This window comes from Lutjanus erythropterus, chromosome 4, assembly GCF_056507025.1.
Source record: "Lutjanus erythropterus isolate fLutEry1 chromosome 4, fLutEry1.hap2, whole genome shotgun sequence".
In the NCBI taxonomy this organism is placed as follows: Eukaryota; Metazoa; Chordata; class Actinopteri; order Lutjaniformes; family Lutjanidae; genus Lutjanus; species Lutjanus erythropterus.
Window position 1 is genome coordinate 15455744 of NC_139320.1, and position 22691 is coordinate 15478434.

General features: G+C 39.3%; 1 protein-coding gene across 1 annotated transcript; it reads right to left on the minus strand.

Annotated features, from left to right (window-relative positions):
• Positions 1 to 808: 808 nt before the first annotated feature.
• pcsk7 (proprotein convertase subtilisin/kexin type 7) lies at positions 809 to 21087 on the minus strand. Its single transcript, XM_084717095.1, has 17 exons — positions 20947 to 21087; positions 18644 to 18951; positions 17953 to 18195; positions 15940 to 16074; positions 15042 to 15207; positions 14840 to 14930; positions 14551 to 14605; positions 14246 to 14384; positions 13497 to 13597; positions 11066 to 11233; positions 9961 to 10065; positions 8493 to 8595; positions 4646 to 4802; positions 4307 to 4401; positions 3620 to 3725; positions 3339 to 3456; positions 809 to 2127 (listed from the first exon to the last, which is right to left on the minus strand). Exons 2-17 carry the CDS (start codon positions 18890 to 18892, stop codon positions 1840 to 1842), a joined length of 2319 nt encoding a protein of 772 aa, XP_084573221.1. The 5' UTR covers positions 18893 to 18951; positions 20947 to 21087; the 3' UTR covers positions 809 to 1839.
• Between the last annotated feature and the right edge of the window lie 1604 nt (positions 21088 to 22691).

Below are 22691 nucleotides of genomic sequence, written 5' to 3' on the forward strand. Positions count from 1 at the left end.
CTGATCAGCCACTGTCAGTAATCAATGCACACATTATTATACCATTAATCAAAACAAATAACTAACAGTCAACATCAGAGAACCTTATTTTTTAGCAGTTACCTAGTGTTTCTGTGGTTGTGAAAAAACATTCATATTAGCAGTGTGAATTTAACTAAACCTCCTGCACTCTGGGGGAAATATAACACCAATCCCCCTTTAGAAAATATGAAATATTAACAATATCTTATGTGTCTGTAAAAACACATACGTCTAGAAACAAAAAAATAACAGGCATCATATGTCAACAGTATTCTTGTCAATTCGGCATTGATATAATCATAAACTGTATTTCTATACAAATTTAACATTCTGGACCTCAGCTGGCTACCAGTGCCTGTTGGTCAGCTGCTCTGTTTCAGTGGATGAAAACAATTTGAGAGCCTTTTCAAAAATTAAGATTTATCACTATAACACTTGCTGGTTGATGGATTAGACACACACCAAAGTAAACACCAGCTCATAACACTGTCAATTCATTGTCTATAGTGTCTGTAAAGATGATTGATTGCGGAACGTTTTGTTTTGACTGTTTTTTATTCGCGGTGGCAAAGGTTTTGCATTGACGCAGCTCAAACTTTTGTGATCAGAAAGTTGGGATACAAAAGTACACATTTACTTCCCTGAGTCTACTAGTGAGGGTGCAGCTGTTCTGTTTGCTCCCTTGCTCAGACGCCTATGGCACATACTACCATGACTATGACTCTCAAAGAGTCTGACTTTAAGTATGACTGTGCTTCAAAAACAATATGAACACTCTAAGAAGATATTACGCTGACCATCTTTTATTATCTTTCAGATCACCTGTGACTTGCACAGCAAAACACAGATCCCAACTTCACTCCAAACAGTCCTTTACATTAAAAAATTAGAACTCTTTGATACATTCTTAAAAACACTTTGTATAAATCATAAAACACAGTTTGTATATATCTGTACAGCAGGCACACAGTGTATATATTACACTTCATAAAAAAATACACATACAAATCCCACATTTGAAAATCCCACTTCAAGTTTTCATCAGCAGTTGGTTGATAATAACCCACAGAAAATAACCCCCACCTGAAAAATAAAATTAAGTAATACCTCAGAAAATAAATCTCATTCTTAAAATATATCAGTACTGTCTTAAAACCTCACATTTGAGGACACAATTTCAAGGAAGACCCTGCATATTGCACACCCACTCACGTCACAACATACACACACACACACACATACACACAAACACACACTCACACAGCAGATTCATAGCTTCCTGTATGGCGAACATCACATTGTCTTTCTCTTGGTTTAAGGACCCCACAGGTGTCCAATTCTCTGTTACTGTCTGGGTACACATTTAGAGACAGACAAGCCTGTACACACACTTTCACACATGTAATTGCACTGGGACATTTTACCATATTAGTACCCTCTCCAGTCCATGCTCTAACCCTGATAGAAAATGTAGCACTGGGACAGACAAGACATCCTCACTTTGGAGGATTTTACTGATTTGTATCCTTCCTTGTGAAGACATCTGTTAGAAGGCCTGGAGTACAAGAACACACACGCACACATGCATGCACACACTCCTACACATACTGTCAGACGCAAACACAGAATTTCATACAAGGCCACATGTTTGGGGAGTGAAAATAATGACATAAAGTCTGCTCTTTAGTCAAATCCATATGCAGTCCACACTGTGACCACCCCCCCCCACCACCACTAATAAGGTGAACTGGAGATTGGGTGGGTATGGGGAAGAAGATGAAAGCCTGAGAAGTTTGAGACCCTTCATCTGGCTCAGTGCTATGTTGCTGGCTGCTCTCCATTTAAGAGCGGTGCTTTGGCCTCAGAGTCCAGCACTGTATGCAACTCCACCCCTGAGTCCAGCTCCTCTTTCTCCCCCTCTTCCTCCTCCCCCTCCTCTACCAACGGCTCCTCCACTCCTCTCCCTCGGCGCCCCCTCCTGGCCCGGTGACCTCTTCGTCTCCTGCGCAGGCAGAGGACTCCCCTGAGGTCCAGTTGGGCCAGCGTGACCTCCAGTGTGTAGTAGAGAGACCAGAAGAGCGCGAAGCAGCCCAGCAACAGCAGGAACTAAAGGACAAGACAAGGATGATAGATACAGGGGAGGTAAAACACATGCTGCTGGGTTCTTTCAAATACTGATGGATACATGTGTGGATGAGGTGGGAGACAAAAAGCATGAATGGCTACAGAGAGGGGAAAAGGCAGGGAAGTGAAAGCCGGATTTATGTCCAAATTGAAGCACTCTGTGACCTTGGTATGAGTATTCTCTCCCTTTGAAGGATGAGATTAGCTTAATTTGGGAATGTGATTATACACTAATGAAAACATAGTTATGAATATGATATCCCATTTTTTCTATATTCTGCCAATATATCCTAGTAAATCTTTAAGGCTTCAAACGAGAGGTTATGGTTGTATGGATATACGTATGGATATACAGTCTGACAGTTCTCATGAAACAGACATGACTTGAACGCAGCCTGAGAAGAGTGTTGCCTATGAGGCTAAACTTGAGACAAAAAGGGACAATTTGGCACTTTTCATGGGGATGTCCAGTCAGTGTTGATGGTAAATGTAATCAAACAAAGCAATAAATTCCTCAGTTCACCTGCTGCAAAATTTGCTCTTCTTTCTGCATCCAGTGATGTCACAGTGATGTTGTTGATTAAGGAAGAACTACAGGTTAATTCAGGCTGGACTTCTATTCTCTGCCTCCGGCTAGGCAGGGGCCATGCTAAATGAGTATTTTTGTCACTTACTGTTTTGGCCAACAAAGTATTGGCTATAGGTTAGCCAGTAATATACGGCGACATGAATGTTCAGATGTGTGCAATGCATCCTGGTGCATGTAGGTACTGCTGGCATGGCTCCATGAGCAGGAGAACTCAGCTTTCTTGGTAAATAAAGCAGACACTGAGGAATTTATTGCTTCAACTGACTACATTTGCCCTCAATGCTGACTGAACAACCACACGAAAAGTGCAGAATTTTCCCTTTAACAGATAAATTAAAACAGATCATAATACTCTCTATTTCAGACAAAGCACTTCTGAAATGGTCAGATGTTTTTCTTTTCTTGAGAAAACATTTGTTTGTTAATGTTTTCTGACTTCCCATCCTTTCCATATGGGTAATATAACTCTGAGAATTTAAATTACTGAATTCCTTTGAAAGAATGAAAAGGAATATATCATGGACAGTCAGAGGCCAAGAGGAGAGAAGAAAGGACTGAGGTGGTAAAAATGTATGGTGTTGATTTTGGGTTGTGTACAGTTTACCTTAAGGTTGTTAGAGGTGAAGGGGCTGATGATCTCTGGAGGGATGTCAAGGCCTGGAGGGCAGGGCAGAGAGAAACTGCTGTCCAGATACCGGCCACTCATAGCCTCCTCCACTAGCCTGTCCATCAATGCACAGCCAATCAGCAAGCAGATAAGCCAAAATCATTGACATATATAAAGATGGACAACATGACCACCCCCCCAACTTGAAGACAGAACATCTCAATAAGTATGATACAGACGTGTTCAGACAACAGCAAAAAAAACCTGCGAGGTCTTACCTCTGTCTGTCCTTGACCTCCCTGTAGGTCATAGAGGAACCATATAGGGTCAACGCCCACTGCTTCAATACTCCCACAGCGACACACTGCTCAGGCAACTGGTCTTCTACAGGAGCAGAGAGAAGGGTCAGTGTAAAACTGGGTGTGAAAAACTGAAACACCATTGAATGCTTAAAAAACAAAAATAAAATAAAAATGACAGGAAATGTCTTTAGTTTTAGATTTCATAGTTAATTTGGTCAAATGTATAAAGACAACAAGCATGAGGAGGCTTTGGTGCATTTGTTTATTATATTGATTATATATACTGGGTTGTCTATATGACCATGACTCAATTGCCTTCTCAAAGTTTTGTGTTAGTACTGTAAGAATTGTTCTGAATTTTTAAATCTTGTCCTGGAAGAATACCCCCATATTAGAAATGAAATGAGCAAACTCACTATGGAAACCAAGTAAAAACAAAACAAAAAATGAATGAGGAAACTAATGAAAAATAGTGATCTACAATAACTTTGGTGTGAGCAAGTGAGGTGCATGAAGTTGCAATGAAATAATGTAAACAACAGCAATACACAAGACAGGCACGTGAGTGTTTGTGTTTCGCACTTGTGAAAAGATATTCTCATCTCCTCGCAGAGACCACACAGTATTTGTCACTTCGGTGTGTGTGTATGAGCAGTGTCTTACTGTGGTCAGATATCTTGAGGGTGTACAGTCCTTCAGCTCTCTCTCCCCAGCAGCGAACAGTGGAGAAAGTCCAGTCCTGGTAGCCTCCAGGGTCCCTGTGTGCAAAACAAAAAGAGACTCCAGCATTAGACTCCAGTCAAAAGATTATTTCCATACAACCATAACATCTGAGGTACTGTGATTTAGGACTATTGGCCATTTCCTTTTGTAGCCACAATAATACACAAGTTTTAAGTTTCCTCTACTGAATAAATTATGGAACTTAGCTTTTTAATGAATCCTAATTTCATGTTTTACTGCTCTTAAATGAAACGAGTGCATGGATTTGTATGATTGTACCTGTCAATGGCACGGCGTGCCCCGATGACTGACGTCATACCACTGGGGCAAATCAACACAATTTCCACGTTGCCACGGCAAGGGTGGGTTATTGTCACGGTAACAGCCACATGCTCCAGTGTCTCCATTCCAGACTGCTTTAGGTCAGCAGCAGAGACTGAGGGAGAGGAGAGAGCAGCTTAGTCTGTGTGTGTGTGTGTGTGTGTGTGTGTGTGTGTGTGTGTGTGTGTGTGTGTGTGTGTGTGGGCATTAGAGCTGGGTATTGTTTATAAAATTACGATGCCAGTACTAATATCAGTAGCCTTAAAGTGATACTTCATTGATACTTTTTTTGAAGGTTTGTCTTGATGAAGAATGCTTGTGGTGTTTGGCTACTAGGCAAACTATATAAATACTTGGAGACATTGGAGAAGTTTTGATACTACTTGATACTGGCAAATTTCAGTTGATACCTTCAAGGTATTGAGTACTGATACCCAGGCCTTGAGTGCACGTTTGACCATTTCCTGGATTGATGAGGGAAGTTGTGACTATAAATGGGACAAATGACCCCTCATTTTGCCGACTAAAAAACCTAATACTGACCTTAGAATTTATTGTTATTGTGACAATATTGAAGGTATAACTATTGTGTTTTCACAAAATATTACTGTACCACAATGAGATTTTTGAGAAATAATCATCAGTAATGTGGATATAATGACTAAGTGGCTAAAGGAAAATAAATCAGTCTGGTAAGTTATTTAAAACCAAGAAAAGACAACACATATCATGATACAACAATATCCAAAATCTAAGATGATATTGAATCTCATATGAAGATAGAAATATAATATTGATAAATATTCCCAGCCCTAATGGCAATTAAAAAATAAGTCAATTCAATCTTCCATTAGACTGTGGATCTTTATTCTCCACTTTCTCTCCCTGAAACTGTTATCAGTCGGTCTTCCTGACCACCTCCTACCCTCCCGCTGTAAGCGTCTGGTAATTTCCCGGCATTTCCTGGGCTCTGACTACTAATGGGCCGTGGTGCTCTCTGACCATGTAGGGCTGCACACATCCTCGGGGCAGGGAGGGACGCAAAGGGACGAGGGATCAAGGAGTGTAAACAGAGGTGTGGAAGGAAAGACAGAGAGTCAGGGGACAGATGTAGAGAAAGGGAGAGGGGAGGGAGATGAAGACAAGTGGAGGAAACACACTGGGAGGGTGTGTAGAGTGGACATGAGTGGAGGCCGAGTGTGGAGAGGCAAAGGAAAGGAGGAAAGTTTTATATGAGACAGGTACAGATTCTGACTTGTAATATGAGCCAAATTATTCAATGGGAAGCTACAAACACATGAGGTAGAAATGTCATCTGTTCAACACTTTTAGGCTTCAGTATCCACAGTTTTTTCTGAGCTGACAGGCAAGGGATCACCACACAAACCAACTTTGCTACAACTCAATGAATACTCTAATTTCCAACCCTGACTCCAAAAAACTTGAGATGTGGTGTAAAAACTGAAGAAAAATATTTTTTCATTTTCAAACCAACTGAGAGAATCTGAGAGAATTGTTTTCAGAAGTGTTCCTGAGCCTTCCTTTACACAATCAAGTGTTTCACCTCACCGCTTCCTTGCTTGGGACATCCTCGAGGATGTCCCTTTAATACCAATCATGATACAATCACCTGTTACCATTTACCTGTTTACCTTGAACTTTCTAAAGAAGTGTTTTTTGAGCATTTCACAATTTTGGCAGTCTTTTGTTGCCATTGTCCTTTTTTGAAACATGTTGCAGGCATCATCATTCTGTATACTCAGAATGAGTATATAGTAAGAAATAAATAAATTAATTTATTTATTTAAAAAAATCAGTCTATGAGATAAAACATTAGATATGTTGTCTTTGTACAGTTTTCAATTGAGTATAATAAATAACACAAATCACATTCTATTTTATTTATGTTTGAAACAGCGTCTTAACTTTTTGGGAACTGGGGAGGTGGAACAGAAACAAAGGCAGATTGGTGTTTAGTCCAAATATGGCTGCTAAAGACTGCTTCAATTTTTTTTTTAAAACAGTAGCTCAAACTATTTAGGGAAGCATAATTTGAATGGTGTGTTTAAACTAGGTAAATGGTGTAAAAAACTGAATGTAAACCATTTCTCCCCTGCAGACAATGTGAAACAAATTTCAGTTTCATATTTTCTTGGAATGATTGATTTATAAATCGGTGTTTGAGTTATTGCCTGTTGTAAGAGATGACAATTTGTTTCTCTACCTAATGTACCTAATTGTTAATTTAATGAGATGAGCTGTTATGTTTGTTGCATTTATGTGACTGTACTGTCTATAAGTATGTGTAATCTTATGTGCGGTGAACACCAGGAGGAATAGCCAATGATTACACTGGTGCTAATGTGGACCCTAATTAAGACATAAGACATAATGGGTAGGGAAGACACATAAAGGTTGGCAGAATATTTAAATTTGTACCTGTAATTTTTGTTTATATGTGGAGGAAGTTGTTGCAAAAAATGCCTACATTTTTTAGGTGGGAGCAAATGTATTTGGGTGTGCTGCTCATATAAATTCTATAAGGGATCCTGAGCTCTGAACATACTTTGTTGACAAGAAAGGAGAGATTTAGTCGTACATTTTGTCCTCTCTCATGTGTGTTTCCCCTTTTTCAGGACAAATCCAAGTCAAATACTGAACATTTTCCACCATTTTTTGTCTTAAATCACAAATGTCCCCTCTCCTTTGCTTTACTTCACCTCAGAATAACCCAAGGCTTTCTCTCTTCAAACACGTCTATCACTCAGAAGCACACTTGTGCAACTGGTGCACCTTTTCCCAAAACAACCCCCCTGCCCTCCGTAACAGACTGACAGTACCATGGGGATGTGACTGATCATTATTAGGTCAAAGCCAATCACTGTGTGTATGTGTATGAACACATAAAAACACTGCGTTCACATGGGAATCCGGCAGTTTGAAATGCTTAAGGGGTAGTCCATTAGCCAATAAGGCAGCCAAAATACATAGAAACTACAACAACAAACACTGCTGAGTAATGTGACAGGCAGACCTGAACTCTGTCAGTGACAAAAAGCCTGTTGGCGATTTCACCAAGACTGATTGAACAGAAGATAAAACAACAGAATGTGTATTATAGTAGTCTGATTTGATTCAATTTATTTTTGAAATTTAGCCCAGAAAGACTCAGTAACTGTCAGCAATTCTTTGCTTTGACCTGAAGAAACTCCTGCTGCATGAGACTATACACCCCCCCCCCCCCCCCCCCCCCGCCACACACACACACTCTCACACTCCCACTTGTCTGGGGCTGTGCTCCTGACTGTGACGAGGCCTTGAAAGAGGGGCGATACAGATCGAGGGATGAGAGGAAAAGAGAAGAGGGAGAAGGAAAAGTTTCTGCTAGAATGAGGTCATCATGAGTGTATGTGAAAAAGTGTATGTGAGGGCGTAAAAGAGAGACAGATTACACACACAGATGAATATGAGCGAATCAGAGATGTGAGAAATGGAAAAGGAATAAAAGCTACTGAGAGGAATGGTAAAATACAGAGACAGAATGGTGAAAGAAATGAAGAAAAAGAAGCCAAAAAAAAAAAAAAAAGAAAGAAATAGAGGGAATCTGGAAAAGTCTCACACAGTATTTCAATGTGGACGCACGAGCACACAATCAAGGGAGCTTTACCTAATATGGGAAAGCAGACTGAGTGAGGAGCACGCAGGCAGGGAGGGAGGGAGTCAGCTGCGTAGTACAGCGTGTAAACTGGACAAGCAGTTGTCCAATACAGAGCTGCGAGAGTGGGAGAGGAGCAGAAAAAGTTACCGTTCCAGGTGTGGACAAGCTCAGCCGGATAAGTTGAGATGGATGCTTCCTCCTTTATTACTGAGCTCTGATAGGACACGAGGAATGGCACTGACTCCCACACCTAAAAGAAAAGACAGAGAAAACTTTAGGCTCTGGTGGTAACTTGTGGTGGGGATAATTAAATTCATGTTTGTAATTTCTTACACTAAGAGTAAGTTAGAACAACAAAGCTAAATTTAATCTAAGATTAGTTTTAATCATAATTTTGCAAAACTAGGTTTAAAATGAATGAATGAAGATGTTAAAATTAATCAGAGCTCTGTTGAACTATTAAAAATTAATCACCATTTAGTAAATCCAAGTTTACTGATGTAAATTGAAATTGGAGTTCAGTCTATACAGAGATGCATGCTTACCCAAATTAAAATAAATAAAAAATACATTTGAGTGTTGTCAGGACCCCGTCAGTATTAAAGAGGAAGAACTGTTAACTTTTGGCTGGTCTGTATTCCATAACAAAATGTTACATTGCTTGCTAGCTAGCTAAAAGGTTAAAAAAAAAAAGTTACATTGTTAGACAGCTAGCTAAAAAGTAAACTTACTCATGATGGCTAGCTAGCTAAAAAGTTAACAAAACCTTATACTGTTTGCTAGTTAGCTAAAAGAATAACAAAATGTTACACTGTTAGCTAGCTAGCTAAAATTTAGTTAGCCTAGTTAGCTTATTTGTGATGGCTCAGCAGAAAAGCTCTTATTTCTGTTCCTTTCGGGAAAAACTTGCCGCATGAATTAATGGAGAAAAACGGCAAAATTAGGGTTAGGGTTGCCATGTGTGTAACAGTTTTGTTGACCCTGCTGTGAAATTAAAGTGTACTGTGCTGTCAGGCTGTTTTGGTAAAGAGTAACAGGAGAATAAATAAGAGTACACAAAGAGAAGTTGTAGCAGCTTATCACCAAGAAAAGACGATTACAGGCCAGTGGCAGCGGTGTATTTTTCTTGGTCCTTGGATTAATTAGTCAAGGCATTCATCTAGTTTACACCCACCAAGACTTATCAGACAGCGGCTGGCTGCAGTCCACAGGTGCACTGTGAGATGGTTTCAGTTTTACACGGAAATTTTACATGAAATTTTACAGGCAGTTGCCAAAGTTGCTGCGGTCATTAGAGGATTATGTTGAGGACAATGACTCTCTTGCTGATAATAATGGTGCAACGGAAAAAGTTATATAAAAAAGATATATATTAGCACACTTCTGGAACTCTACGCTGTGTTAAATCGTAAGATGTTTTATCAAGTTGCTTATGTAAAGCGGATATTTTTTGTGGTCTTGGGTGTGCAGTATTGGAGTAGTTTTATGAGTGTATGAGTATGAGGACAGTATTGGTCCGATACCACATGCTGGTATTGGTGCATCCCTAGTCAAATTAAACCTGAAAATAGCTAGTGGTTGCAGCCCTATTTGTGTGTATGTATGGATGCTGTACCTTGGCAGCATTGACGAGCCTCCATGCATTGAGCAGACCAAATCCGTGCTGGTGGCTGTGATGGAAACCGGCTCCATTAACCCCCCAGTCTGCTCTGCTGTCACACTGTTAAAACAAATAACACACATAGCCAAGTTTACTTTTGTGTTCGTATACAGCAATATCTATTCACAAACAGTGACTACCAAAAAACATCACCATGAGGTTGTCAGGCAAATAAATGAGATATAATGTGGTAAAGACCAATGACCTTCAGAGATGCTGGTGGGAAATTTTAGCCAAACTTGCTATTTCCATACTTTGTGCTCAGCTGAGCTGACGGGCTGCTGGCAATAACTCAACAGACATGAGAGTAGTACCAATCCTCTTATCTAACTCTTGATATTTCCCAAAAAGTCCAACTATTTCTCAATCTACTTTGCTGTTATTATATAATCAGTATTACTCTCCTATCTATCTCTATTGCTCCGAAAGGACACAAAAACAAGTGAAGTAGAACTACAATCCCCTCCAAAACCACTGGTGAGGCAACAGTGAGATGAATTCCTTTCTTTGGTATGCACTGAATCTATTTAGGTTTGAAATCAAAAGACGAATTTAAGATAAGAATTTAAGAAATTACCATTTTCAATTTCAGGTATTTACATCTAGATCTGTTAAACAACTTAGAAGATAGCACCTCTTCATTGAACCCACCCATTTTTCTAGTCACCAAAAAAAAACAGGTGGTCTTACATGTTTTCATAATTTCATAACATGTAAGACAGGTGTTTCTTGTGACACAGGTGTGTCCCATTACAATGAATTCTCAAACACTAAAAAGCACTGCATGTTATAGTTCAAAACAAACAAACAAACATGAAGGCCACAGAGCTGGAGAAAAGCAAGACATTTTGAAATTGGAAGAAGATGGAATATCAATCAGAGCCGTTTTAAGGACAGACGAGACAAGGATTAAATTTTACCAAAGCAATGGACAGACTAATGTGTGGAGAAAGAAGGGATCTGCTCATAATCCCAAACAGATATTCAGTTAATTCAGAAGTACATGCGCAAGCCTGTTTACAGTGTTAACTGATGCGGCAAGACATTTCATCAGGTCTACCTTGATGGCAGTATAGGTGATGATGTGCTGGACGTCCCTCCAGCTGAGGCAGGGACGGACCTGCAGCATGAGGGCCACCATTCCTGCTGCCAGGGGGGCTGCAGCAGATGTACCGGTGTGGCCTTCTGTACAGCCTGTCCCCTGCTGCATGGACCAGTCTGACGTCACCTGCAGAGACAGACAGATGGAGATTCATGCACAGTACAAACAGTACCAAGCTGGTAATGGCTCTGGCAGGAGGCCAAACACAAACGCTCACATATGTAAGTATACATTAACAGATGAGTGAATACAGACCTTTCACAGCGTACATCCAACACAAACTATCTGTAACTAAACTAGCAGTAAAGAACACTTCATCAGGCGCCAGCGTCTTAGAGCCATCATGACAACATGACATCTTTACTGTAGGTGGCCAGAGTTAAACACGGTTTGTATTCAGGTTTTAAAGCCCTAGAGAGGTTAAGCTTTTAAAAAGATGAAAGAACGAAAAGAGAAAAAGACTAAGAAAGTAAAAATGTATATACACAGAGACTGGAAAAGTAGAGTGTCAAATCCTGAGAGATAGTGTTTGACCAAAAAGGAGGCAGGAGTGGAAAGATTTAAAGAGACGATTAACTTTACGAGCAAACACAAAAGAAACGCCAAGATATTACTGGTTTTACAGTTTTGTCTGTCTTCACTGTGTGTGAGATCTAGTGGGCAGTCAAGTCCATCCATATACAAACTGCACAACTGCAAACATGTCACATACTGTATGTCTTCCACGTACATCACCCACTGATACACACATTAGTGACAGCCTGTCTGACAGAAGGATCACAGTGATGTGGTCTGAGGAATTCTCAGCCCTCTGTGTTTACATGCGGACGACATGTGGGCCTTTTCCAACAGCTGTTCAAGCTGTGTAGAGGGTTTGCAGCTACTATGCAGGGTTGTGCTTGCAGTGGGGTTCCCAACAGGGCTTGTTATGTTCATCCAGAGCAGCTGTCTATGTGGTGAGAGTATACCATTATCATCAGGAGATGAGCTCTGTACGTCAACATGCTATACATCTGTTTATAATGTCCATTAGAAAAAGTCACCTTACAGCTATGTACTCAATATGATCTTTCAATCAGACACTTTTGCAAATACTTAAGTAAGGAGTTTTATAACTATAACCAGTTTAACTCTTCCACCTTTTTCTGACATGGAACAATTGATCTCACTATGACAAAGTGTCATAGTAAAGGGTGTGCTTTAGAATATATGTTGGTTTCCAACTCATCTAAATACTCTACTGGCTAGACACCTGAAAGGGAAGATATTCAGAAGGATATTTCCTTGGATGACCGGGGTGTGATATGTGCTCTCTTAAATCCTGTGTCATGTTTTAGTTATCTACAGCTATTTCTTAGCGCGTATATAATCAAGAATCATTGATGAATCAGTCTCCAGAATAACCTCAATTAATCAGCACAAGCGCTTTACAGGAACATTTGAAAAATAAGGTGTTCAAGATGCCATCAAATTTCCAACACTGAACTTGAATCATCCATAACTAACCAGTAATTTCCCATTTGGTGATTTTTCCAAGTTTTACAGACACAGAACACTGCGATAAAATCAATTTGTGAAGGCTGCTGTTCTCGGTTCTTGACTCTGAATGGGTTCTCCAGAATAATACACTAATGGGCAGTGTGTGGTGTGCACTTGGCCCGCGGTCAGTGGTGGATCGGTCTTCTCCAGAGAGAACCAATCCTGGCTAAGCTCTTCTCCCCCAGGCGACGACATCCCTGCTCCAAACTGTGTTGCCATGGCGACACCCGCAAACAGCGCCAAATAGAGGTCAGTGGCTTCAACAGGCCTTTACTCTTGTCATCATTCATCAAGGTTCTGGATGAAAATAGTTCCTCCTGATGTGGAGCTTTGAGTTTGGTGATTGCGCCAAATGTTGCAAAGTTTTTAGACCACTTGAAATCTAAATATAATGTTTTACATGTCATGTTGTGGAATATGGTAAATGAAGTACAAGCAAAACAAAAAATCATGTGTTTTCAATGATTTTGACATATCTCTCCTTAAAATGAACCGTTAAGAGATGGAACTAGTTCTTGCATAAATGTTGATTGGATTCCAGTTAAAATCACAAATCTACAATCAAGGAATAGTATAGTTGATCTGCCTTGTTTTCACACCACAAACAAACTGTGAGTCTGACTAGAGCGGAGTTTGTCTGAACTGAACCAAATAGGTTAGGTGTGAAGGCTCCTTAATTCATAGTGACTGGCCCAATGCCAAAGTATGATAACAACATCTATTCTTGTCTTTTTCCAGCATAGGGTATCTCCTCAGTGACTTCCACTTTCCTGTTGTTCCTTATGCAACTAATTATCCATTCTCCGGTATAATCATTGCGTGTGTGTGTGTATGTTCCAATGAGACTTACAATGTTCCTCATCTTGTTCCCCCCGCTGCTGAAAGTAACAGCCAGCATAGATGCACACTCCTCAGCATAGAAGGGCTTCAAGCCATTCTCATCGACTGCTCCTGCAACACACAATGATCATTTAAGGTCCTATGTGCTCTACCTGTAGCATGGTCTTAAAGTTATTTTGATTCTTCCTAGGCTCTGGAACACAAACCACTTCTTGATGCTCCAAAAATGTATATTTTAATAATTAAAAATTTAAATTGAAATATGCATTGGCTAGTTGACTAATGGCTTGAACAAATGACTTGAAGGCTGGGAAAATCTTAAGTCGGGGGCAGCCCTACAATGTGCACATGTTTACACCCAAAACATAAATGAACTTAGAGACAGAGACTCTTAATTGTCAAACATATCGATACTTCAATACTTTTTGATACAGGTGTTTGAAATGATACAATATTCATTTATTATAGTATCTTAAGTTAAAAAAATATCTAAGTGCTCATCCAAGACCTTGTTTCAGTGCAGTCTTTGTTTTCCTGCCTGAAATCTGTCTTGCAGCCAAATGAGACAGTGCTCATTGACTTTTTCTGTCCCAGCACTGTGTGCAGATTATTAATTTAAAAAAAAAGAGAAAAAAATGTGTTTTCCTTTTTGCCATGGTTTCAAAAGAAGTACTGAGTTATTGTTTTTACATACTAGTTTAGTATTAGTATTGTACAATTTTAAATTTATAAACACACTTGACAATCTGTGTGTCTTACCAACTGTGATGGTATAGATGGAGTTGGCATAGCCATCATAGTTGCAGTTGTCATTGAATTGACCTCCATTGCCACTAGCAACCACAAATATGCTGCCGAAGCCTCGTCTGCCTGCAATCACCCCGTGTTGCAGTGCCGCCTGTGCAGGAAAATTAAATTGCTGTGTTAAACTGAGAGAAAACAAAATCCACCATTCAAAAGCACCGTACTGGAGATTTCTACAGGCTTTTTGCTTAGTAACTGATCTGTTGTATTGTACTGCCCCCTGCAGGACAAAAACACTGCACAACTTGTCTACCCTTTACCTTGCCCAGGGGATGGGGTCCATCCACTGTGTGTCCATCATCATCTGGACCCCAACTAGAGGAGACAAGAGTCTAAATCAGAATCCAGGCAAGACTTCCACAATAACGTCTTAATAAAATACATATTGTGCCAAATTAAAAGGAAATGCAGACGTTAAATTGCAAGTAAGCAAACAGAGGCTGCTAAAGACACATGAACATACACATCTGTGATATTTTACTGTTATGTATAACAGCCACTATCCTAAAAGAGATATCTAACAAGACCAGAAAGAGACACCTTTGTTACCTGCAGCTGTAGATGTCATTGACCTGGTAGTGCTTGTTGAAAGCAATGGCCTCCAGGCTGTCTGTCAGCGGACCATCTAGGACTCTGATACCTGAACAGAAAGCATCAAGCAAGAGATGTTTCACCACATGCATTTACCCAGAGTCTCAGTAGTTTTTAACACTGAGACATGCAGTTTCATATTTAATTGTCTCATCTCTACCTGCCACCTTGCTGCCATAGGCGACCCCTACAGCACAGTAGCTGTTGTTGGGAACAGCTGCGATCTCTCCGGCACATCGCGTCCCATGATGGTTGTCACTGCGAACATCTGGGTGGGGCATAGGGTCTGGGTCATTGGAGTTCAGGTCATAACTGCCCTCTGGACTCTGAGAGGGGAAAATGAATGAACAATTGAAAAATTATTTTAGGATTCTATTCAAACTAGGTGCAGTAGTGACAGAAAAAAATGCTTTTATATGAAACTCTTGCAACCCATTCACTGAATTTGAATAGGATTAGGTTTAAGCATCATCACCTTTTCTGCCACTCTTTTTTTTTTACTGTTAGTTCCGTGCTGCTGCCATAAACTAAAAGTTGCGTATTCAGTGTGAAATCCTGCCTATTCTTCGGTGTGAGTGACAGTCACTTTAAATTAGAAGTGTTTTCTGTTCCATAAAGTGCACAGTTCTGCTTAATATGCAAATTTGTCCTAAAAAGGAATGCATACTGTCATATAAAAACAATCCTTCAAGGGTCCCTTATAACCAACTAGAAGTGCATAGTGGTGGTTGGATCTGCAGAGACCCTGCCCTCTGCCATTTTGGGACCAACCCAAAATGTCGGTTTTTGACTAGACCTCCTGCATCTTTCTGATGCATTTACGAACAGCTCGGACAAATTCTACTGATTATACCTTTAAATTAAAGATGGCTGCTTTATGTTAGCCTTGCAGGTACTTCACCTTGACCATGAAATAAAAAGGCAGATTGGCAAATAGTAGGGTGGACAGTCTGGCTGGCAAACGGTTGCTTTCCGTCATCGTTTTCAAAAATTTCAGCCTTGAAAGTGAGGAAAACAGAAAATTCATTCATCACAGAATGTAGTTAGTTTTGACTTACATAGTTCAGCTGGATGTCCTGATGGGTATGTTCCACCCCATCATCTACCACCACAACTGTGACTCCTCGGCCTGTGATGTTGCGCTCCCACACCCCTGTTACATTGATATCCATACCCCTATTGAGGTCATTGTGCTGCAAGAACAAGAAGAGTAAAGAAAGGACGAGGTAATGTAGAGGACGAAAGGAGAATAAGCACAGGATTAAAAAAAGTCAACATGCATGATATGGATTTTTTTCAGCTGATATAACAATAAGTTAAAATGAACTACTTCTCATGGTAGATAACATGAAAATAACCAATTATGTAATACCAATCATAAACAATAATTTAACATCCTGTAGTTTTATGCACATTTGATGTTATGAAAGGCTCAGATGTAGCAAGCAAAGATGGATTTAATACTGCACAGCTCTCACTAAACAAAACCTGAGATCATTAATTAAGGACAATTAAGGACAGTACTGACTCTTCAAATGTTCATTTATGTTCATTTTGCAAAGTACATAAAAAATCACATATATACTTAATATACTTTGCTTTCATAGAGCATCACCTAAGAATTCAATTTAAATGCTTTAACATAGCCTGTCAAATAAGATATTATTAAAGCTGATATTTTATTAATTACAGTATAATTTAACTGTCTGAATAAATAATAGAAATTTCCTGTTACCTATCCAAATATTTATTTGCCATCGATATTAAAAAGACCAGTCAAGGCAGCAAAAACAGAGCTCAAAGACAGGCATACAGTCATTCAAAGTATTTTCATTTTCTTATAAAAGCACTTCGGTTGTCTGATGTTTTTGTGGCCACATGACACACACTGTGCAACTGGGAGACACATTAAACTTGAAATACAAGTGTAATGCTACGATAAATGAGTCTGTACTGAGCATAAAATTATGGGTGATGCTTAGATGTATCTGTTGTTAGACTGTCTGAACGCCCTCATCTGTAGTTGTCATCTGCCAGCAGAAGAATAGATTTGTGTGTTTATCTGCAGCATCTAACAGTATTTACCTTGACTAAGACATGCACAACCAGCTCCAGACTGCTGGAAAATAAACAGACTTATGTACTTGTCAAATATCAACAACTAACCAATGTTATTCTACCACTTCTGTGAGCCACTGCAAATAGTAAATGTGACAACCTGTTCTAATCACGTAAACAGGATTATTTAACCGGATTATCATGGACAACTGAGTCATTTCTTGCAGTCGTTTAAGCACTGTTTGGTCAGCACTGACATTATTGTCAGACATAAATGTCACCAGTCTAATGCTCTCTCTGTTTAGCAAGTTGTTCTTACTACGCTCCTGTGTATTTGGCCCAACTGTTAAAAAGGTATAAGGTGGGTAATGTGACTGGCCGAAAAGATAATTATTAATGACCATAACTATCACATATATGGTTCTCCTTACCCAGCCCTTTATGCACACTGTATGCTGGATATACTCTTACTGTCCTTGCACACATGACCTAGTACTCTGCATCCCAATTGAGGTGTCAAGAGTTTTTTTTTTTTTTTTTTTTTGTTAATTTGGGTTGTCTTTCACCGAGAATCACCCATTGCATTTGCCGGTAAAACTTTTAAGGTAAGATTTAAATGCTTTGACTAGATAAAAGACCCACTGAAACATAACATATGCTCTGTGCTCCTCAAAAAATTAAAATTTCATACTGACTGAAAAAAGTAGAATGATAAGCCAAAAAACAATTACCTCTCACTAAATTGCATCCAAAATGCAGAGTGAAAAATTGCCCACATACGCACTCCAGATGGAATTAAGACCAGAGTGTAATAGGCCTCTGATTGGCTGCCTCCTAGACTGGTTCTATATGCTAGGGCTGCAAAACACACTAATTTTGCCTTGATAAACTATTAATGTACCAAGTTCTGACAGCCATTACATACATTTTAAGCACTAATCTAAAGCAAAATTTACTACTAAACAAGAGCAAGAAAAATGGTAGCATAGACACCAAACCGCCTAGATTCTCACCAGGTGCCACTGTTTAGGGTAGTGGGGATCATTGAAGGCCACTGATCTCTTCGAGCGGCTAAGCACTCTATCCTGGGAGTGCCACAGGACATGAGGGTGGGCTGCCAGGATGTCCCCTGGATGGACACCCTTGCTCCAAACACCATCAACGGATCCAGTTCCGGGCTTGACAGAACACATCAAGTAGTGGCCTTCCAGTTGTCCGATCTGGCCCTGGTTCTGCAGCCCAGCCTGCTCTGCTACCTGGGAGAAAAAGAGAATACTGATGATGAGAACAGATTTAACTGGGGCAGTACAACTAAAAGTGGGCATCTTGTGTTTTTCCCTTACACAGGCAGCTTTAAAAAACTTCAATGATCCCTATGTGGGGTATTTGCATTTAATATTAGGGGAACATTAAACATAACACAAAAATATCTATTGAACTGGAAAAAAAGCTAAATGACCTTGTTAAACACACTTAGTGAAAAAAAATGAATTTACAAAGCTGCACATTTTATGAAGTAACAGTATTTATGGTGGCCTACAGAAGGATAAGAAAAAGATTAAGATTGTTATTTCTGGAATTCAATAATTGTAAGGCCTTTTTTCAAAAACTTTAAATTAAACACTTTTTTAATACTCTTAAAACACTGTGTGTACCCCGGCAAACTAAAATTGATCAGCAAAAGATGTTCATGATGTTCTGTACCCTGTTGGCTATCACATCCAGGTTCACAGAACCCAGTTCACCATCCTCTTCATCGTGATGTGGGCCAGCGTGAAGCCGAACGGCCCAGGACTGCCCCAGGCCACAGGACGGTGACGGCCAAGGTGAGGGAGCAGAGGAGGAAGAAAAGAGAGTCGACGGGGTGACAGTGGGCAGGAGTGTCAGAAGGAAGAGGGTGAAGGAGGACAGGATTAGGAGGATAAGGAGTGTGGGAAAATAGGGTGTTGGCATGGCAACAGAGGGCAACACACAGGGTCAACCAGGGAAGCCCTCCTCATTTGAACAGCAACCTGGATGTGGGACAAAGACAGACAGGGAGAATATAGTGAGGACAATGCCTTGTTGCTTATCATCAGTGTGCTACATTCAGAGGCCACTTATTAAATTCACAGCTTCACACTAACTGGACGCCAGTTCAGAGAACTGTGGCCACAGCACATTTGATTAACACTCTGTGGTTAGATCAAGATTTCTGACTGACTACTGTGAAGAGGCTTTTGCGGATGAATGCTATTCTATTAACATCGTTAGACTAGAAAATTAAATGACAGAGCAAAATACAGTAAGAATCATATTGTGATTATTTTGACAGATATTGCAATTGCGATATGATTCACAGTTAGTGACAGTGACCATTTTTGTATCACAATTTTAATTTTCACTGAAAAAAATATTAAAATCATGATGATGTGACATTTGATGAAGTCTGCACCAATCAAACATGTATCCTTATATCTGGAGAACAAGATTTGTAGGCTACGGTATGTCTTCACCACTATAGTACTTCATTATAAAGCTGTTCTGTAACACACAGTGAAAAAACAAAATTTCACTTAATTTCCTACCATAGCCTTGTTTTAACATGAAAAAAGGTGTAGAAAGCACATAAGTCTACCTGAAGCTAAAAGCATGGCTGGATTAACCAGTCTATGTAGCCTGTCACTTCCATGTACAGTATACATACCAAATTATTCATTACAAATCATTACTTGCCCAGACACCCAGAATCCGACCAGTATACCTGTTGTAGAACACTACCTGGCTCCAGGGTGCCAGTCTGTAAATTAATGTGTGTAACTTAATTAAGCATGGCTTTATTTTTGGATGAGGCAGCTGCCCATTTTGGCAGGTTGGTCAGCCAGCCTTGGCTAGAAACAGTACTAACTGACTGATGAGCCCAGAACTGCCACACCCACAGCCAGGAACTAGGATTAAACACAATAGGGCTGCAACTACCTATGGTTGCAAGTTTTGTTCATTTTCCTTGACTAACTGAAATGCTTATAAGAGATTGATTTGATAATTAATACGACACAAAACATACTACATAATAACTGTTATTTTCATAGTATAATAATCTGTTTTTTTCCCCCCACAATTGCTGTTTAAGCCTATAAAATGTTAAAAAAATGTGAGAAATTATCATCACAATTTCTCAGAGCACGAAGAAACTAACAAATGTTTCAGATATTTGTTTTAAAAGTGACTGAATAATTATCAAATATTTGGCAAGTAATTTTCTTCCAACCAACAGATTGAAGTGATCTTTTCGAAGAACTGTAAGTTTTTCTCAGTAACAGATTACTGAACTAGAACTCCTAATGATAAAGGTAACTAACTGAGTTAGAGTTTCTATGATAAAAGTAATTGAGTAAGTGGAAATAACCTGTTTCCAGCTGCTCCGCAGCTAACTATCGGCCCCCATCTTCATTATAAGAGGATATGATACGTCAATATCAGAAACACATGGCGTTAGAAGTGATGTCAACAGATACCCCTTCAAATAGTCACATTAACAACAATAGGTTAGATTTTAATGACATTCAGCTGCTTGGATTCAGCCTCCAGTTATGGGACATGTGGTGAAACCAGCTGATATAAACTAAGCTGGAGTTTGCTGTCTTTGCTCTAACCAAACCTGTCAGCTTCCTGGTCAGCTAATGCTAACTACCTCCCAATTTTTCTGATTGCTTAGTTTCTAACTAGCCAGTAGGTCTGCTGGCTAGCTGGGCGGCTAGTTAAGGTTCGTCACTGAATGAACTGCGACTGTGACATCTATAGTACATAGATAGCTATAATAAACTAAGTAAACACATATAATCTAAAAACAACAGGATAAAGTCAGAAGAGCTAGGTGAGCTAGCTACTCGAGTTTCAACCCACCATTGTTGTTATAGTAAGTCCGCTTAGCTAGCATCCTGACGCTAACTATCTAGCGAAATATCAAGGGTAAAATAAGTAACCACAGCAATTTACTGGGATTATACAGCTAGTCTATATCTTACCTTTCTAATGATTCCGTCGTTCTCATCTGTTCTTTGTGGAATTTATGAGTAACGTTCAGCTGTCATCTCGTCCCCATGACATGCAACCCAAACTACGTCATACAGTCGTTACGCAAACGTCCTCATGCGTGCCACCTGATTGGTCCAGAACCTTAGAAGAGTACCGATACTGCACCTTTACCATAAATTAATGTTTTACAGGAAAGCGATTTACTTCACTACTAATTTCTTCAAAACCGCACAAATACTATTATTAGTGCCAGTACTCCTCCATCCACTGCTGCTACTTTTTGTCTTTGTTTTTGCTTTTTGATCATAAATAGTATCGACATAAAGGGCTATTAACGCAGCAGCTAATGCAGGACCCAACTAAATAAATCAACACAAAGAAACAATCAACAACCCAGCCCTGAGTAGATGTTAAGATCAAGGAAAACAAATGAAAAATGTTGGAAAATGTCATTTTAAAGGGTACTTAATCAGCTTGAAAATAATATGCTACTGGGGGGCATAAAATATAACAATAATGGTGGTAAACAGAATTCCACTTGCAGAGCCAGTGTATCAGAAAAGTATGACCCAGTCCATTGTCCAGTTCTTAAGAAGGCAGGCATTTTGGATTAATGAATTGAATACACTTGAACCCTATGGACATTGTGGAGTTTCTGTCTTTGGTATTCACACTCTGTATCTGCATTTTCTAAATCAATGGTTTTCTGTCCAGTGACTAAGAGTCGTCCTTGAGTGAGTTGTATGTCGGCCCCAGCAAAAGGAAGAATAGAATATTTAAACTTTTATCACATATTTTAGAAGTTAGAACAAGAAGGGAAGAAATAGGGCTGGTCATTTTTGATTGATTGCAATTTATAGTGATCCTTGTCCCACTGATTTATTATAAGGGACTCATTTATCTTCAAAACTAAAAAAAATAACAAGACCTGGGATGTACTCATTATTAGATCAGAAGACCAGATGCTGTCGACCTGAAAGATTAAAATTCTGATTTTTTTTTTATTTTTATTTATATTTTTTTGTCCTATGTTGTTTTTCAGATAATTACTAAAACTTGATTGTACAACATTACCTTGAGGGCAATGAGTGTCATTATACATACTGAGTAGTTGGGGGATTCACAATTCACCTGCTACCACCAAATTGTCCACTATGGGACTTGAACTTGAGACTTTATGGTTATGGTTACAGTGCATGTCTTTCAGGACAGCACAGCTGTCCCTGACATTGACTGACTCTTCAGGGCTGAGTTATTGAAGTTTGGATTGTGAAATGTCTAGAAATTTAGATTTATTGTAATAAGTCACACCCACTTTAATCAGCCATTGTCAAAATTCATGCATTAGCTGAGCCATGACCAGAGATTGTGCAAAACAATTTTTATATGAATCCATGCAGCAATTATGAGATAAAAAAAATAAAACATTTTGCATTTGTGACACCTCCTAGAGGTGAAACACAATGCGCTTTAAAATGTTAGTCTAGTGAACACTTTTGAACACATGCATCAATTTTCACATTGATATCTCAATGAGTTCATGAGTTATTACAGATTTTTGAAAATTAGCTATTTTGATTAAAATTTATTGGTCATAAAATCCAAATGTTTGACGATTACTTTAGATCAGCAAAGTCCGTAGACAATGCTGGCTCATTTTCATGCTGGATTTTGATTAAACTGAGAAAAAGTCATAAAAGTCGACATTTTTTAAAGGAGAATAATATTGGGAAAA

Excerpts from the sequence above, each read along its gene's own strand:
- pcsk7 (XM_084717095.1), bottom strand. The coding sequence starts at position 18,892 with ATGCCAACACCCTATTTTCCCACACTCCTTATCCTCCTAATCCTGTCC. Across the intron at positions 4,803-8,492 it reads GCTTGTCCACACCTGGAACG|TCTCTGCTGCTGACCTAAAG; the intron begins GTAACTTTTTCT and ends CCTCTCCCTCAG. Across the intron at positions 2,128-3,338 it reads TCACCTCTAACAACCTTAAG|TTCCTGCTGTTGCTGGGCTG; the intron begins GTAAACTGTACA and ends CTTGTCCTTTAG.